The sequence below is a fragment of the Phacochoerus africanus genome, chromosome 3, assembly GCF_016906955.1.
Source record: "Phacochoerus africanus isolate WHEZ1 chromosome 3, ROS_Pafr_v1, whole genome shotgun sequence".
Classification (NCBI taxonomy): Eukaryota; Metazoa; Chordata; class Mammalia; order Artiodactyla; family Suidae; genus Phacochoerus; species Phacochoerus africanus.
This window is the reverse complement of record NC_062546.1, coordinates 157,120,980-157,140,624: the sequence shown is the minus strand read 5'-3', so window position 1 is coordinate 157,140,624 and position 19,645 is coordinate 157,120,980. Positions and strand designations below refer to the sequence as shown.

Below are 19,645 nucleotides of genomic sequence, written 5' to 3'. Positions count from 1 at the left end.
CTTTGTATGTATGTAATTTGATTTTGCATTTTCTTCAAAAAAAAAAAAAACCTCAAACTATTATGGCAATTATAAAGGTCTTTGTTTATACAAATCACTTTGGTTAAAACAAGGTGAAATATTCAAAGCCATTTTAATAATCTTTCATGTCAAATACTAAAACAGTAGTTATTATTTATACATTAAATATTAAACCATTAGAATATTGCCAAGCAAAGTTTTAAAAGACATCAGGAAGTTCTGGTGTTAAAATGTTAAGTGAAAAAAAGAACACTTTAAAAACATACCTGTTCACCAGTAAAATTGTGTAAGGAGGACATGTTTTTCCCATCATAAATATAAACCTGTACAGAAAAAACAAAAGCATATGAAACAGAGTAAAATATAAAATAACCCAGAGACTATTTTAGAAAATACTTTTTAACTTTCCTACCATTCCCAAAGTCCTCGCTGCTCTTGGAACTCCTGAAACAAAGTCTGAAAAGAAAAAAACTAAATTACTGATTTTTAAGACCAGTATTGGCAACTGCAGGAGTAAGTGGTTATATTAGAAGGCTTTAAATTTCAGTAAAACATAAGTAAGAGATATAAAAAAAAAAACTTGGTTTTTTCTTTTATAATAAATGATTCCAGCATTTTTTTAACCACAAAATCAAATCTTTACAAAATATGGAAAAATTCTTAAAGACCATTCAAATAAATGCAGCTGTGCCCTCAAGGCATTTGTAATCTTGTTAAAGAGAACAGACGAGAGAAGGGCTTAAGGATGAAGAAAAGCTGTATGTACAATAATGAAAGGTAATACAGTAATGAAAGGTAATACAAAGTAAATTGAAACTGAGTGGAAATGAGAGTGGCACAGAAATGTGATCCAAATCAAGTAGTCAAGGATCCCCAGATTGAGTTCTCAAGAAAGATGGAGAAAGAGAGAGAAGATGGAGTAACAGCCTTAGAGACAGAGCCCAGAAGGTTACAAATCATATGCCTGAAGAAAGAAGAAACTACTAAACTATGCCTCTCCAAGAGACCTGAATCTGCTGAAAGCAAGGAGTTCCAAATATCATATGAGATCACTTAAATGTGGAATCTAATAAAAATGATACAAAAGAACTTATTCACAAAACAGAAACAGACTCAAAAAACTGAAACCAAACTTAGGGTTACCAAAGGAGAAACTGTGGGGGGTGAGGGGGACAAATTAGGGGGATGGAATTAACATACATATACTGCTGCATATAAAAGAGTTAACTGACAAGGACCTACAGTATAGCACAGGGAAATCTACTCAATATTCTATAATAACCTATATGGGAAAAATGAATATACATATCCATATATCTATATCTATATCCATTCATTTTTGAATAGTGTGCTCCATTTCAGGCGTACTCCGTTGCTGTACACCTTAAACTAATACAACATTGTAAGTCGACTATACTCCAATAAAATTAGAAGAAAAAACAAAGAAAGAAAGAAAAGAAGGAAGGAGCTGAAGAAATAACCAGAAGTGCTGGCAGCTACAAATAAGCAGATGAGAAGCCACTGAGGCCCAAAGCCCCCAGCCCCCATCAGCTAGAGGAAGTTTTCCACAGACCAAGCTCAATCTTATACTCCTTAACTGCTGAAATTTTTCAATTCTTAGTCTAAAATTTTAAAAAAGGATTAAATACAGTTCCAAGTGCATCATACCATCTATGCCATCACCGTTGAAATCTCCAACAGCCACTGAGTAGCCTAAAAGGGAGCCAAAGGAAAACACCATCAGGGCAGGACTGGTTATCTTTTTTTTTTTCCTTTAGGGCCACACATGCGGCATATGGAAGTTCCCAGGCTAGGGGTCGAATCGGAGCTGCAGCTGCTGGCAGACACCACAGCCACAGCAACATGCCAGATCCAAGCTGCGTCAGCGACCTAAGCAGCAGCTTGCAGCAATGGAGGATCCTTAACCCACTGAGTGGGGCCAGGGATTGAACCCACATCCTCATGTATATCAGTCAGGTTGGATACCACTGAGCCACAACAGGAACTCCAGGACTGGTTATCTTCAGCATTCTTGCCACCTAAGCTTTCCTCGATAATATCCAAATAATTCCTTTATGTAATATTTTGTCCTCTAGGGGTAATAAGAGTCATATGCGTATGATAAATGAATCTTTGAGAAAATAATAATAGAGTTAAATACTCAAATAGTATAATCTCTGTTAAAAATATAAGACTGTTGGGAGTTCCCGTCATGGCTCAGTGGCAGCAAATCCAACTAGTATGCATGAAGATGAAGGTTTGATCCCTGGCCTCACTCAGTGGGTTAAGGATCTGGCGTTGCCATGAGCTGAGGTGTAGGTTCCAGCTGTGGCTCGGATCCCATGTTTTTGTGGCTATGTTGTAGGCCGCCAGCTGCAGTTCTGATTTGACTCCTAGCCTGGCAACTTCCATATGCCATAGGTGTAGCCCTAAGAGACAAAAAAAGAAATATAAGACTGTTTTATCAACTTTACAAAGGAGTTGGTTAAAAAGAGGGTAAATTGACTCATCATAGAGGAGAAACAAATAACAGACCTTCTCAATCAACAAAATATTACTTTTGTCATGTATACTTGGTTTAATGAATAAGAAAAATTAAAAAGAGAGAAGTTCCCTTGAGGCACAGTAGGTTAAGGATCTGGTGTTGCCACAGCTGTGATGCAGGCTGCAGCTGCACCATGGGTTCCATCCCTGGCCCAGGAATTTCCACATACCACAGGTGAGGCCAAAAAAAAAAAAAAAAAAGTTCTCAAAAAAAAATTTAAAAAGAACAAAAGTTAATAAATCTTAAACCAAAACTGTACTTTAACATAGTGGATAAAAGTTCAGGAGTTAGACTCCTGGGTTTGAACTTCACAAATGCAAGTTATAAGTGAGGAACTTGAGGCAAATTATTTTGCCTCTCTGTGCCTCAGTTTCTTTATCTATAAAATAGGAGTAATAACAGTATTCTTTCATAGACTTGGTGTGAGAATTAAATGAGTTAATACAGATAAAACACAATACAGAAAAATGCCCAGAATGCAGTAAGCACATCTTAAAGGTTATCTATTATTATTATCATGGTATAAATAATCATGCACTTAAATTTCAATTACTGAAGTACGACATAACCTAAGAACTTAATAAACTGAAACTGTATGTTCCTTGTATGTTAAGAAAATGTTAATCTACTTCACATAAAAGATCTTCCTACCTAAAACAGCACATGCAAATAAAGGATAAATCCACCACAACACCAGAAAATAAATCCATATTTTGGTTTTACCTACCCAAATAACTGTCATCAAAAATAGCTTGTGCAGTCCGAGTTGCTAACTGGTTATTATACTTGATGCTGTAAACTTTGGGATCATATTTAGATACAATTTCTGCTACTTGATCTGAAATGAGCTGACCTGAAAGAAATATGTAAATTAAATTATAATTTGAAATGAACTGACCTGAAAAATACATATAAAATAAGAGACAATTTTCTAACGGGTATTTTATGATGCAGACAACAGACGGCACCCGCATGAAAGAAAATAGACCGGGTATGTCTTCTAATTATTGGCCTTAAATAACTCTTTTTCATAGTACTAAATCAGAAATTTGATTATTTTTAAGTCATAATTATTTCTATTCAAGCTAGTACTTAAAATTAGTCTCTACTTATAACAAAAATTTATATGTAGAATTTTGTTTTAATTTACTAAGAAATCAATGGTAAATGGAACCATAAAATCAAGGATTGTTTCCCAACCAAATTTTATTTTATTTTATTTATTGTTTTTTAGGGCCACACATGCAGCATATGGAGGTTCCTAGCTAAAGGTCGAATCGGAGCTGCAGCTGCTGGCCTACATCACAGCCACAGCAACGCCAGATCCGAGCCACGTCTGCACCCTAAACCACAGCTCATGGCAATGCCAGATCCTTAACCCACTGAGCAAGGCCAGGGATTGAACCCACATCCTCATGTATACTAGTCGGATTTGTTTCCACTGTGCCACAGTGGGAACTCCTCCAACCAAGTTTTATTTATTTTTTTATATTGTATTGTATTGTATTGTATTTTGTCTTTTTGCCTTTTCTAGGGCCTCTTCGCACGGCATATGGAGGTTCCCAGGCTAGGGGTCTAATTGGAGCTGTAGCCACTGGCCTAGGCCACAGCCACAGCAACTGGGGATCTGAGCCACGTCTGCAACCTACATCACAGCTCATGGCAACGCCGGATCCTTAACCCACTGAGCAGGGCCAGGGATCGATCCTCCAACCAAATTTTAAATTAAAACTTGAAAAATCTACCGAAACAATTACTTTAATCTTCATAACTGGTTAAACTAATTTTTTTTAACAAATTATTTGGACAGCTTTATAAAGCAACCTGAGTGAGTTCACTTTTCTTCACAACCTTAAGTTATTAAGTACAACAAGAAATCCAGACAACTACATAAAAATAAGACTGCCTCCCTGCCCAAGAAAGGTTGGCTGATTTATCAAATGCCATCTCCATAACACAGGGAAAATAATCTCTTTATTTCTGCTATTTTAGAAAGAAAATCATATAGTTAAAGATTTCAATCTTGCTCCAATTTTTCCAGCCATATAAGCTGAGTCTGTAGGGCAGAAATACGTTGTGTATGGGTCACTACTCTACCCTCTGCGCCTAAAGAGAATCTAACACATATGAGGGATTCATTAAATACTCCTTGAATCAAAGAACACAAGAAAATTTCTCATCCTTCGAAATAAAACATCATTATCATTTTTTCTATTCTTACAGAGACAATTCTGAGATCTGAGGAAAAATTCATCCTAACATCTTCCCTATTCAGGGAGAAATGTGCTGATTTTAATCTTATCAAAATAAAACACTTTCTGCCCAGTCACTGAGTTTTTAAGTTACATATCATATATCATTTATGATAAATCTCCAATGAACATAATATTAATAGTATCTGTATCTGTCTTAATTTATAATAAATAGGAATGCAGTCAGACATTGTGCAATACTCAAGGCATTAAAAGAATAAATCATTTGAACAAGTTCACAGCTGTGTCTCTTAAAAAGGCAGAGTAGGCAAGGAGCCCTGATTGAAAATCACAAAATTTATCTTTGGTTCCTACACATGCCCATCAGACACTTCCCTCCCTTCCACTTGAATGATATATCTAGCAAAAAAGAAAAATAAATCCATGTTTTACAGCTAACTAGAAAGTATTAATATCTATTTCTTATATGCAATTAGAACTATTTTAACTTTTATCATAATACTATAAAACTCAAGTACAATTTTCCCAAGTCATTTCCAGTAGATGTATATTCCACAAAATTCAAAAATTTCAGTTTCGGTTAGTACATTTCCTATACTGATCCATCTTTGCCTGATTTTTCTCTTTTTCATTTTCTCCTTTGCCATCCTTTTAATTTTTCCCTTATTCCCATTTCTGATTCCTTCTTATTTTCCTTCCATCTTGTTTTCCTTCAGCAAATCTCATTCTTTAGTTTCTCTTTCTATAAAGCAAAAGCATAGGTTTTTCCTACAAAGAAGTAAAGAAAGTATAGTGGAGAATACAGAAGTAAAATTCAGGATTAGAAAGTACTTGCAAATTAATATAGTCATAGATTTTCCAGTTTTTCCAAATATTAATATTGCTTAAATATCAGAATGCCAATAAACAAGAGTTCTGATCTGGTAAACGGCACTTTTTAGCAGAAAATAAACATGAATATATTAACTAAATAAATGTGTATCTAATGATAAATGAAACATAAAGGAAGCAAATAAGCTGTCTCAAGCTGTCAGCAAATAATGATGTTATATTGCTAAAATGGTAATTTTACTAGTCCTCTGAGAATGACTAAAGAATGCAGTGATTTAACTTTATATCAGTCATCAATGCCAGTTTAACATATTCTTTTGAAACTTAATAAGACCTCTATTTAAAAAATTCCCCAAACACAAAGAAATCATTCTTGTTGTTCGTGATTAATGAGAAAACAACCATTTAAACATTTTAATGAGCAAACTCAAATTAATTTGTAAAACATGAACTTTTGGAATGCCACAATTTACCTATTACAGATCAATTCTACACATTCCCTAATGTTTAATTAAATCATTTCCTCTAAAGTACAAAGATAGAGAAGTACATATCATAAAAAATTAAAATATTTAAATTACTTTATAAATTTTCTTTATAATTTACTTTTGAAAAATTCAGTTTATTTTATACTAGGAATATATATATATATAACACAAATTATATATTATGGTATATATTTTGCATATATCTTATTCTATATGATGTCACAGTCTTTTTTTAAAAAACATATACAGATACTGACTATACATTAAAATTATATTTTTACATTTCTTTCTTTAAAATAATTTGAAAAGTTTCATAGGCACATTATAAGCCAGGTGAGTGTGAAACATGGTCACTATTGGGTAGTTTTTAAAAGATTAACCTACCTTGCCAATAAAAGCTGCCAGGACCACCAAGAAGTACTCTGTCAGCCTAGATTAAATCAAACAACAAAAAGATACATATTTTAAAACAGGAAGCTTTAAAATCTGAAAGCAATATAATAAACATAAAAGCTACACATGTGTGTATATATGTGTGTATATATATATATAAGCAAACAAAATCATAAATTTCAAACTCATCTAATTCAGTTTCAATAACTTTCACTGTATCTTTTCTAAAACACAATAAAATATTAAAAAGGAAAGTTATAATATATTCATTTAATATAGGAAAATATACAAACATATATACATATAGATTCTGTAGCTCTTAGATGCTTCACATCCTTAGTATGACGTACTATCAGCAAAGTATTATGGGTTACAGTAAGAAAAAGTCACTCCATCATTGTGTATATTACATTTGTGACTACATAGGCCAATTTCCTTTCTAGTAATCATTAAAAATATTTCAGCTAAAGGAAAATTTGTAGTGTCATATAGATCTAAACTGGAGTAAGGTTAGAGGGTAAATTTTTCATGGTATATTATAAATACAAATTACACTTGACCAGCATTTCTTATATCTATAAATTACAAGTATCTAATTCAAGGTAGTTAGTGTTTAAGTGTTTATATATGTATGTTTGAGTGTTTATATAAATAAAAAATATACATATTTTTGTCTTTTCAAGGTTGCACCCATGACATATGGAAGTTCCCAGGCTAGGGGTAGAATCAGAGTACAGTTGCCAGCCTACACCACAGCCAGAGCAACATGGGATCCGAGCTACGTCTGTGACCTACACTGCAGTTCACAGCAATGCTGGATCCTTAACCCACTGAGCAGGTTCGAACCCACATCCTCATGGATACTAGTCAGGTTCATTTCTGCTGAGCCACATTGGGAACTGCTTGAGCATAATATTTTAAAAATTTCTTCTTGCTGGAGGCAAGAGAAAAATTTTCTCCCTCCAAATAGACATACAGCCTTCCAAGCTTTCAACAAGCTCCTGCCCTGGCTATGTAAAACATATTTCTAAGTTGTCTGCTTTAAAATGACACCATTTTCAGAAATGAGTTGAAGAACACAGTTAATTTAGCAGTGACTATTCATGATACAGGAATACTTCTGGGAATATAGTTACACTGGCATAAGTACAGAAATCAAAGACATTTTTTGTTTTAATATAATACCTATTTGAAAATACATCATCCAAATTTAAACCTAATATGTATTAACATACTTTATCTCTCTTTGTTATGCTTCTTTAAAATTTAAATTATGAGTAATTATGAATAAATTTTAAATTATGAATTTCAAATTGAGTGAATTAAAATTAACTACTTAATAAGGAGAGAACTATAATTATTATTACCTAATCTAGAAAAAAATTTGAAGATAAAATACAATTTTTTTAAAGATAAGAAAATGCTTTATTAGTTTTTCTGAATCACATGATTATAGTTTCTGTTGTTTTAATAAATTTAAGGCAACTCTGCTTGCATTTTCTAAGAAAGCCATATTAAGCTTTCTAAGGAAGCTCTACTTTTAATCAAGCAATATATATTTGAGGACTTCTCTAGGAGTAATTAATATCTTCACTTTGATATTCAAAATGTTCATATGTCCCAGCCAAAAAAACCACACACATAAAAAAAGAATCAAATAAAGAAAAACACTTAAGAAAAAATTTCCTTTGAAAATATAAATAGAATTCTTATTTTAGAAAAACAGATTAAAAACTATTAACTCTGGACAGCATATTAGCTTAGTTAAAAATATGCAGAGCCCTGTATATGAAATTTCTTACAATAATTAAATTGCTTCAGCTTACTTGTTGCATACAGGCACATTATAGACAGCAAACATGCATGTTTCCCAACTTTCATGTAACCAAACCCTAATTTTGTAATAAAGTTCCCACTGACAGTTTTTATAAAAACTCAATTTCAGTCAAAAAAAAAAGAAAGTTTTAACATTCTACAAATTTAGCTCACTGGAAATTTTAATATTAAGTCATAACAACTATCTATCTTCTACTAAGGATTCTCTGTCCTCCATTCCCATTTTGATGTTTATTTCAAGTAAGCAATGTCTCCTAGGGAGAGAATAATATATAAGGCAAAGGATATCAAAATGTATGGGTCATTTTTATTAGTTGTTTTCATACAACAGGCTATAATCACAGAGAAGCTTAAGTAGGAACCAGTTAACTTTTTTTTTGGCCACGCCTATGGCACATGGAAGTTCCCAGGCCAGGGACCGAACCCACGCCACAGCAGCAACCCGAGCCACTGCAGTGACAATACTGGATCCGTAAAACATTGCACCACAGAAGAACTTAACTTTTAACCATGGTTTACGTAATAAGGTAGATCTGAATCTCATTCAGTCTTAAATGAGAACTTACTTTAGTAAAATCAATGCTGAATCCTCCTTGACAAAATCCCTGTCCATCAGCATCAATATTTTCTAAAATAAAAAGATTGGAAATATACACAAACCCAAAAACAAATAAATAACACAAAACAAACAAAACATGAGAAAAATCTGATATCACTGTAACTGTAAGATAACACACTAATTTCTAAGAGGGTTGATTCACTCAAGCACTTAATGAGTTATTACCACATTCTGAAAAAGTTAGTATGCATGTCTATCAGCACCCGTTAATCAGCTAGGGCAACAGAGAGAGATGAAAGTATGTGGACCAGTCACCAGGGAACAGAAGGATCACCTCAGATGGTGGATTTCAAACTTATTTTTAACCACAACCCACAATAAGATTATAGTTTATATCACAGACCATACAACCCAACATACACACATTATATTTCATACCACTTTTTAAAAATGACTGGTTATGACCCACTACTTTGATTTCATAAAGCAGTGATGTGTTCTGATCTTCAAGTTAAAAATCTGAAAATTCTATTTCTTATTATTATTCCCCTGTAATAATATTCCCCTAGCCTTGCTAGGGCTTCACCAAGTTATTATGAACACTAATAAAGAAATATCTACTTCCCTGATACATACATTTCCTATACATATATTTAGAGACAACAATAACAACATGTCTGTAAAAATGTAGTTCAGAATTTGGGGAGATGATCAGACCCACATTTAAGGTTCTGCAAAGATGAAATCTACCCTCACAACACATTTAGAACTGGGATTTAATAAAGTCAACTTTTTAAAATATAACACTTTTGTGTATTTTCCAAATGATAATAGACTCAATTGTTATACTCTTTTTTTTTATTTTTTTATTTTTTATTTTTGTCTTTTTGCTATTTCGTGGGCCGCTCTCGCGGCATATGGAGGTTCCCAGGCTAGGGGTCGAATCAGAGCTATAGCTGCCAGACTATGCCAGAGCCACAGCAACGCGGGATCCCAGCTGCGTCTGCGACCTACAGCACAGCTCACGGCAACGCCCGATCGTTAACCCACTGAGCAAGGGCAGGGACCGAACCCACAACCTCATGGTTCCTAGTCAGATTCGTTAACCACTGCGCCACGACGGGAACTCCTGTTTTACTCTTTTACAGTTACCCCTTTTTTGGAATTCTCACAAAAGGGGACAATACTCGGCTAATTATTATTAGCCAATTCAGTTAATTCTAAACTAGAGTAATACTGTACCTAGAACAGAGGTTAAGAGGGAACCTGAAGACTCTTTCATATTTTATTTTGAGGGTAATAAAGAATAATGAGAAATAGCTACCCTTTAGTCATCAAGGAATTCTTGCAGTCAACATTACAATATATAAATTGTGCTGTAGTATTCCTATATTTGCCATCCAAATTCAGGAACCAAAAATACTTACTTTCAGTCATAAGGACAACTTGCAAGAATTTTTGTCAAATACTCCCATTAAAAATTTTGAATGCATTTTTAAAACCTGGGAACTGCCCCAAAATTACACCCTTAATATCTAAATTTGGAATTTTTTTCAGAAAATAACCTCAGGAGTGTAATGCTAACCCAATGTAAATTTTTCTAACCCAGAGGGAATGGGAAAATGTGGGGTTGGGGTTTCCAGTGTCTAGTGAATCATACTAAGGCATTCTGTTCTGACCTCAAGTCAGTTGTTTATTTCCTTTATTCAAGATGCATCTGGGGAACTATTTCAAGCTATTCATAAAGACATCCTTTTTTGATTATCTACTGTATAATTATCTACTTTATTTGGTTTCCCAGAACATCCAGCTAGAAAGTATCACTGTCCTTTAAAAATTTTTAATTTTAACAGGTATATATTAAACAGTGTGCCAATGTAAAGAATTTTAAATTGACTATAATCTAGTTCAGTGAAGGCTTCTGTTTTTATTTCCATGGACAATTAATACTTCTCCATGTGTTAGGCCTGACAATATTAGAACTAATAATGTTATTGATCATGACCGTAACAGCAGCTAACGTTTTTTGGTTTTGTTTTTGTTGTGCTTTTTAGGGCCGAGCCTGCAGCATATGTAAGTTCCCAGGCTAGTGGTCAAATTGGAGCTACAGCTGCCAGGATATGCCACAGCCACAGCAACACGGGATCTGAGACACGTCTGTGACCTACAGCACAGCTCACAGCAGTGCCAGATCCCCAAGGCCGGGGATCAAACCTGAATCCTCATGGATGTTAGTTGGATTCATTTCCACTGTGCCACAATGGGAAACTCCCAGCTAATGTTTATTAAGCCCAGTAGTATATTAAAGCATTTAAAATCTTTAAAAATCTTTAAAGCAATCTCGTAAGAGATACTATTATTATTCACAATTTACAATAGAAAGAAACTAAGGCTCATAGCAATTGAGGAACTTGACCATAGCCAACCAGCTAGTATATAAAAGAGTGTAGATCTGACCACTAGGCTGGACTATTTCAAACCAGCAATGTATTTATAATTTCCTGAGCAACTATCAAGAGGAAGAAAAAGCAAACTAAAAATTGTAAGAAATACATTTGCACAAATAACATTATCATCAGAAAGCAGACAGAAGGAACAAAAGACTCAGTCTGAACATGGAGTATTTAAGCCATATGATTTGTGGTTCAGACACTTTTACAACAGAAAGATATTCAACCTATTGGGTAAGGTAAGGCCAAGAATGGTCACAGATACATATATGAAAAGCCAAAAGCAATCAGTAACAAGGTAAGTTTTTTAGACACTGAAGTTTCATAGATCCATGGAGGTCATGTTAAAAACAAAAGCGAACAAAAAAGTGAAAAACAAGAACAAAAACAAAAAACAAACAAAAAACCCCCACAAACTACCACCACCGAAACAAGCAAAGCTATCAAGAAGTTAGCAATGTAGCCCTACAAAAGGGACATACATCCTCCTGTAAAATCGGTTACTAGCTTACATAATTTATTAAAGTATTAGGAAGATGCAAGATACAAAAATTGCACCTCTCAAGTTTTTTGTATAAATCAGTGTTTTACCAGTGATGAATCACCTACAATTACAGGCAGGTTCTCAGCAGAGTGTGAGAATATAACCCAAGTTCTCAGATTCTCACTCTTGAGTGTTTTCTTTCTCTGAGCAGGTTGCCCCTTGTAATTTGGACCTACAGATAGCTTAATGTTTCAAAGGTTGAGCCAAAAAGAACATACAATGATCAAGGGATACTGAAAGCCAGACTTATTAGGAAGAAAGGCATTCACTTTGATTTTGTTTTAATATTGTTCTTTGTGCTTTTTCTAATATTTGAGGTATTATTATTCAGAACAGGGATTAGCAATGTCTTTTGCTAAGGGCCAAGTAAGAAATGCTTTTGGATCAGGAGCCATACAGTCTCCAGGGCAAGGACTCCTCTCTCCCTTTAGAGATAACACATAAACAAATGGATATCCCAATAAAACTTTATTTACAAAAACAGACTCACAAGCCATAGTTTGCTGAGCTGATTGGGATGTTAAATACTTTAGAAAATAAGGCTAAAATGTCTGTGTCCAAAACAAATGAGTGAAAGCATTATGTAGCAGCTACTTCATGCAAACACTGGCTTAATCCTTTAAATGCATGTTAGGAAAAGAACTAGTTGTTACTGAAAAGGCAAAATGATGAAAACTACCAGCCAAATATGGCATAGCCTCAAGGGATTATCATCAGAGTGCTTGTTTCTGAAGGATTCTGTGGCCTCTTACACAGCAGAAATTATGAAAGCAGAGTGTATTCTGGGCAGAAAAGCTGTGCTTAATACAGAGGGAACTGAAATGGAAAACATTTTCTATCATTAGTTGATACAGGGAAAAAATTCCTTTGGATTAAGACAGATCTGGGAGTAAATTCTCACTAGATCATTGGCCACCATAAGAAATAGGGGGGGGGAAATGACTTCAATTGTCTGGATCTCCATTCCCACATGTATCAGATGAGAATAAGGGTGATTTTACGAGTGCGTCCATCACATAAACAATAATTTACAAGCCTGGCACACAAAGGTTAGCTCATCATTGAGAGCTATCTTCTCACAATAGGAACATTTTTGCAGTACAGAGGTTAAAAACACAAACTTGGTCCTCACGTCTTTCATACACCACCAAAGAGAACAGTACTACGACCATTACCAACATAAAGGTGGTGATTCAGATGGCATCACACAGTGAGGATAAAGCTGCCCATCACCCCCATCCTTGGAAGGCTGTGCTTTCTGACCTATCCTAATAAACAAAGTGGTTTTTGGTACATATCATTCTTTTCATGTTTACCTCCCACTTAACAACAAGTAGGGCCAAGGCAGTGGGAGAAGGTATGTGTTTAATGCAATCATTTGTAATTTCTCAGAGGCTCAATTGCTTAGAATTTTGAGGACTACGTAGATACATTGACCTGGTGTCATCAAGCTGCCTAACAGAAAAAAAGAATCTAGCAGTAACAGACTTACTGTTGAACTTTGGCACTCTCTCTACTACACTACCTGGTGGTACTCAGTGGAATAGAAAAAAGTCATGGTCTAAAAAGTGCTCTAGATAATAAACACTAAATCGGGTTTTGGTTTGTTTTGTTGGGTTTTGGTTTGTTTTTGCTTTTTAGGGCTACACCTGCGGAATATGGATGTTCCCAGGCTAGGGGTCGAATCAGAGCTGTAGCTGCTGGCCTCCACCACAGCCACAGGGCATCCTTTACCCACTTAGCAAGGCCAGGGATTGAACCCACATCCTCATGAATACCTGTTGGGTTCGTAACCCACTGAGTCACAATGGGAAATCTCCATATTACATTTTAAAAAGCTATTTTTAGGTTCTGGTATAAAGAGCATCTGGAGTGCTGGCCAGTTGATGGTGGAAAAGAAAAAGGACTGCAATCTCCAAGAAGAAAAAAAAATGTATAGAGTTTGGAAAACAATCAAAATTATAAGTGCTCAACATCGTCTGTAGTCACAATATCTATTTCATTTGAAATTTTAAATAATCTGAGAGAACAGGGTAAGATCTTTTGGGTCATCAAGAAGAGTGAGCTTAGTTAACAGACTGACAAAGAAACTCTGATTAAAGGCAGGGAATTTCAGACTGGGACTCCTGAACATAGCGTTTCACCTTCTATGTAAACCCTGTCTCTTAAGACATAATTTTTTACATTTAATGTCATTATTAATATAAAGCTGCAGCTCTCAAACTTTGGTGTCCACCAGAATTACCTTGTAAAGTTTGTTAAAAATGAAGGTACCCAGGCCTGACCTAGACGAGCTGAATCAGAATCACTAGCTGGGGGCCTGCATCTCCGTTAGAGCAGCTCAAGGGAGCACATTTTGACTAACAGTAACTAAACATAAAGGTTTCTGAAATCAAATATTAATTATTAATAACCAAGGAAGATGAACACTAGTTCTTAGGAAGACATGTAATCCACAATTTCTTTTTCTTTCTGCTTTTTTTTTTTTTTTTGCTTTTTAGGGCCACACCTGAGGCACATGGAAGTTCCCAGGCTAGGAGTCAAATCAGAGCTACAGCTGCTGGCCTACATCACAGCCACAGCAATGCAGGATTCGAGTCTGGTCTGTGATCTACACTGCAGCTCATGGCAACGGCGGATCCTTAACCCACTGAGAGAGGACAGGGGTTCAAGTCGCATCCTCGTGGATCCTAGTCAGGTTCATCAACCATTGAGACACAAAGGGAACTCTCATAATTTCTTTACATTAATAAGACTGCAATCATCAAACATCATAGCATGTCTACAAATTTTAAAACACACACATACACTTTTTAACGATCTAGGCTTCCCAACCTTCTTCATAAAAACCAGTATAACTCCCTATACATACTTGATCTGCATGGAGCATACTCAACAGTCTTTGTTCCATCCTGAAGAAAGCAAGTTCCAACAGGCTCTCTCTCCTGTTTCATTTCAGTCCTCCAGTGATATAGCGGAGCACAAGCCTGAAATCAAAGGGGGTTTCATAAAAAATTCTCTGAAAAAATTAGTGTTTCAGACAATCTACATTGCCTCTAATTATAACATTCCTTTGTATGCTTTAATAAAAATTAATCAAACCTATCCTCTATCTTAAATTCCTTAACACGGCAGTGGATAAAGATTTTAAAAGTACTCTTCTCACATTCTTCTGAAGGCTGTATTTGTAGTCTAGGTATTTTTTTTTCCAAAATAGTTATTAGCAAAATTATTATTTTGTGCAGCACTTTTCTTGATGTTATATGCTAAGCAGAAGTCATAGACTCAGTCAGCATTTTAACTAAAACACTTTCATGCAAGTAGTATAAAGTTATAAAGCAAACAATTTATCAAGAAGAAAGTAAAAGACTTTGCAGTGCTTATTTTATTACTTCCCAAATAAACTATGACCATTCTGCTTTCGGAGTTATAGATTTCAATACCATGTATAAGTGGCAGAATGCATGTTTTAATAGCATAGTAATGTACCAAAATGTAACAATTCAATTTGCTGGAAAAAAAGTTCCATGAATTTTCAACAATATCCTTTGAGGCAAAATATTTTAACACAAACCCCTGGAAAACACTGGGTTATTTTATATTTACCCTAAAAATTGAAAGTAAAAAAATTATTGTTATTTCTTTACATGTACTTGATGTTCCAGAGTGGAATATTTGTCACTTCTGCTTATTTTTGCTTCTTTGTACCTCTTTCTGACTAGATTATTTGTCACTTCTAGTTATTTTTTTGCCTCCAAGTGCCTCTTTCCGCCACTCTCAACCCTCCTTTCACCTCCAATTGCTAAAATTTGACACAGCATTTAAAGATATGCTGAAATTTCACTTTCTAAACAAATTCTTCCCTATGCCCCACAATCAGATTTTTTAAAAAATACTATGTAGGTAATAAAAACAGGTAAAGGCTCTCTGAAAAAATAAAAGTAGAGGAGTTCTCCTTGTGGCTCTGTGGTAACGAATCCAACTAGTATCCATGAAGACTCAGTTTCAATCCCTAGCCCTGATCAGTGGGTTAAGGATCCGGTGTTGCCATGACCTGTGGTGTAGGCTCAGACGCCGAGTTACTGTGGCTGTGGTGTTGGCTGGCAACTGCAGCTCCAATTTGATCCCTAGCCTGGAAACTTCAATATGCCATGGGTGTGGCCCTAAAAAAAATAAAAGTAGAGCTGAAATCAGAAAGGCAAGGAGCCAGCTCCAGTGATAAGCAAATGATGAACATAGGCAGCGGGATGAACACTAAGAAACTAACTGAAATGATGTGGCATGGAACGAATAAACAGACTAGCGTAGTTACACATGTAAGGTGGAGTGAGATGAGGCACAGCACCAGTGACTGGAAGATGAAGATGCTTGTAAAAGCCAGGATGAGCATGAAATTTTTATTCTGAAAGTGATGAAAAGCTGCTTGGCTATTTAAATCAGGAAGGTGAAATGTTCTGGTTCACTCTGGCTCTTCAATAAAGGATGGGTTGTACTTAGGGCAAAAGAGCAAGCAGACAGGTTAAAAGAGCCACTGCACTGGCCCAAATGAGTAATGCTGGTGTCTTGGCACAGGGTAGGGTAGTGGAGATGATGATTTCTTGATGCATGTGGGATATATTCTAGAAACTGAAGGCAGAACTTACAAGGCTTGCTGGTGGCTGGGGTAGAAAATCATGCCTCTAGCTAAGCTGGGAAAATTTCATATGGAAATAGTTATTCTTATAGTTTTTCTTTTATGATGGAGGGTAACAGTTCTGTTTTGTTCCCCATTCATTTCTAGTAATATAGAAGATATCCAAATGGCAATGCCAAATTAGTAGTTTGGAAATATGACTTTAAAAATCCAAGGAGGAGTTCCCTACTGGCTCAGAGGGTTAAGGATCTGGCTTTGTCACTGCTGTGGCTCTGGTTACTGCTGTGGTGCAAGTTTGAACCCTGGCCCAGGAACTTCCACGTGCTAATGACACAGCCAAAAAAGAAAAATGAAGACCCAGAACAAAGCTCAGAGATACTCCACTATTTAGAAACTGAGCAGAAGTGGAGCTATTAATGGAGATTTCAAAGGAGCAACCAGTGAGAAGGAGGAAAACCAGAAAAGTATAGCATCCCAGGAGCCAAGGAAAGAAGAGTATTTCAAAAAGAATGGGTCAACTGACCTTGTTGCATGGTACTTAGAGGGCAAGAAAAATATTCTTGAACTGAAACAAGGGTAACCTTGGCCATGTCTACCTGAGCCTGACTGCAAGGGTTGGGAAGAGGATGAGAAGTGAAGAACTGGAGATAGTTACTACAGAAAACACTTTCAACACATCTTTGAAAAGAGTAGCAAAGGAAGGGGACTGTTGCAGAGAAGAAGATGGCAAAAGCAAGGGTGTTTTATTTGTAAGGAAAAGGAAAGGGTGTTTGATTAATCAAAGGCACATAATTATTCCTCAATCTGGCTGGAGAGAAACAAACTGATGGGAACTCTTAAGTGGGGCAGAAAAAGTGGGCAATGTAGGAATGAAGGTGAAAGCAGCAAAAGCCAAGTCTTTGAAGGATGAGAGAGATGAATGCCTTAAAAGGGGTAGCCTTTGATCAGAGTTATGTTAATTCATCATACTCTCTGCTCTGGAGTAGTGAATTTTACTACCAGCTTTCAAACATAAAACTTCCTGTGTTGACACATAAATTGACTCAACTTAACCTGTGAGTAAATATCCAAAACACTTACCAAAATTTTATCCTGTTTTGACCTCACAGATGCTCCAAACCACTGGTGGGACTTAAACTCCAATGGATCATCCTTGGCATAGTCTCTGTTGCCTTAAAAAAATAAAAAAAATAAAAATGTGAGGAGTGAAAAACAAAACATAAAAAAACATACTTTCTTAGTATAATAGAATTTATTTCAACAGCCAGGTTTACAAATAGTGTCCCTTTGATTAAGCAAATATTGCACAGGCTATTTATCTCATATACTTTATACATATTAGGAATTTCCAACTAATCCTAAAAATAAAATACAGGGTGACTTAGAAGTGTCTCAGATTTGATATTAACTATATCAATTATCATAATGCAAATGTGAAAAAGTAAGAGTAAGTGGTTTTCCAGTTGCCAAATTATAAGATAATTAACTATTAAACAAATATTTATGATTACCTTCTCAATTTCCAAAATTTCTTTCTGTGGCATAAAGATATTTATGCAAATAGAAGGCAATGAAACACCTTTAAAGAACACCAACAGTAAAAGACTAAGCAGAAGACTAAGACCTTGCCAATGACATTATAACACAAAAGTCAGAATCCAGGAGATATGATTTGGCTGGCAGAAAAAAGAATTAGATTTGGCATACTACATGTAAACATTTATTTTTCAGCCTATATTATTGAGAAAATTATTTTCAGTGTACCAGTTATTCATATAAATAAAGCACTGTATATTTAAAAAAAAAGATGAAAATATTTTCCATGAGAAAGTTCTTGATCTGGTCAATGAAAAAATTACCGAAATATATGCATAAAGTCTTTTGAGATGGAGAGACTTTTTTTTTTTTTTTGGCCACACATGCAGCATGTGTAAATTCCCCAGCCAGGGATCGAACCAACACCACAGCTGCAACCCAAGCCACTGCGATGATGCCAGATCCTTAACTCACTGTACCACAAAAGAATTCCATTTTCTTTGGGGGGGAGGGGAGAGACAATTTTTAAAGTCTGATCTGTTCCTCTTAAAAATCTGTCTATAATAGTCATTCCTTATAAACAACTATATTGGACAAATACATCAGGCAAGTGTTTTAAGAATTTTAAGAATGTCAGCATTCCCACTGTGGCTCAGTGGGTTAAGAACCTGACAGTCTCTGTGAGGATGCAGGTTCAATCTCTGGCCTCACTCAGTGGGTTAAGGAGCTGGTACTGCCACAAGCTGTGGTGTAGATCACAGAAGCAGCTTGGACCTGATGTTGCAGTGGCTGTGGCATAGGCCTGCAGCAGCAGCTCTGATTCAACTCCTAATCTGGAGCTTCCATATACTGCAGGTACAGCCATAAACAGGAAAAAAAAAAAAAAAAGAGTGCCAGCCAACATGTAAATATCATCAAAACATTTGGTTAAAATCTGCTCCCTAAACCTTACCCATCTAACTAACATAGAGTTTATGGGTTATTCAATTCCATTCTCAAGACTTAAGACCAACTGGGGAGTCATAAATAATTAATGAGCATTTCAATGATGCCAGATGTCTATAGGCAAGATGAAGGGTATGACACTGTTCACGGTACTATTCCTTGAAGTTTTTCATTGATTTGAAAAAAAAGTTTAATATGTCAATCTCCAAAAGCCTCTATCTGTAGTCTAAACACCACTGTTCTTTCTCAGGGGTCACAAAGGTACCTTTTTAATAGTAAAGGGAAAAAAAAAAAAAAACAGGCTATGAATTCTCCATATTTTAAATAGTAATGGGGAAAGGAGGAATGAACTAGCTAGTCCATGCTTTTTACCATGTAAACCAAGTTTCCCAGCAGTGGTTGACTTGCCTTTGAAGACTATGTTCATGTGCTGTTCCCACTGGAAACAATACACAAGAGTGACCTACAGACTACCAAACAGTCCACATGCTTCCTTCCATTCCCATTATCTGAGCATTAAGTTAAAGCCACACAGCACATTCTTGTCAATAAGCTAAGAGCAGAAGTGGCATGTATCCCTTCCAATTTAAGTCAGTTAAGCTTGCATTTCATCACGGAAATGCAAATCAAAACCACAAGAAGATAGCATCT

General features: G+C 35.5%; 1 protein-coding gene across 2 annotated transcripts in view; it reads right to left on the bottom strand.

The window, feature by feature from the left end:
• ITGAV (integrin subunit alpha V) overlaps nt 1–19,645 on the bottom strand; it is a 107,800-nt gene that overhangs the window by 48,861 nt on the left and 39,294 nt on the right. For both annotated transcript variants that reach the window (XM_047773031.1, XM_047773030.1), the window contains exons 3-10: nt 17,594–17,685; nt 14,753–14,867; nt 8,894–8,955; nt 6,483–6,528; nt 3,294–3,419; nt 1,690–1,734; nt 434–477; nt 288–344 (exon numbers count right to left, since the gene is read on the bottom strand). In XM_047773031.1, coding sequence (XP_047628987.1) covers nt 288–344; nt 434–477; nt 1,690–1,734; nt 3,294–3,419; nt 6,483–6,528; nt 8,894–8,955; nt 14,753–14,867; nt 17,594–17,685 — 587 coding nt within the window. The remainder of the gene's footprint in view (nt 1–287; nt 345–433; nt 478–1,689; nt 1,735–3,293; nt 3,420–6,482; nt 6,529–8,893; nt 8,956–14,752; nt 14,868–17,593; nt 17,686–19,645) is intronic.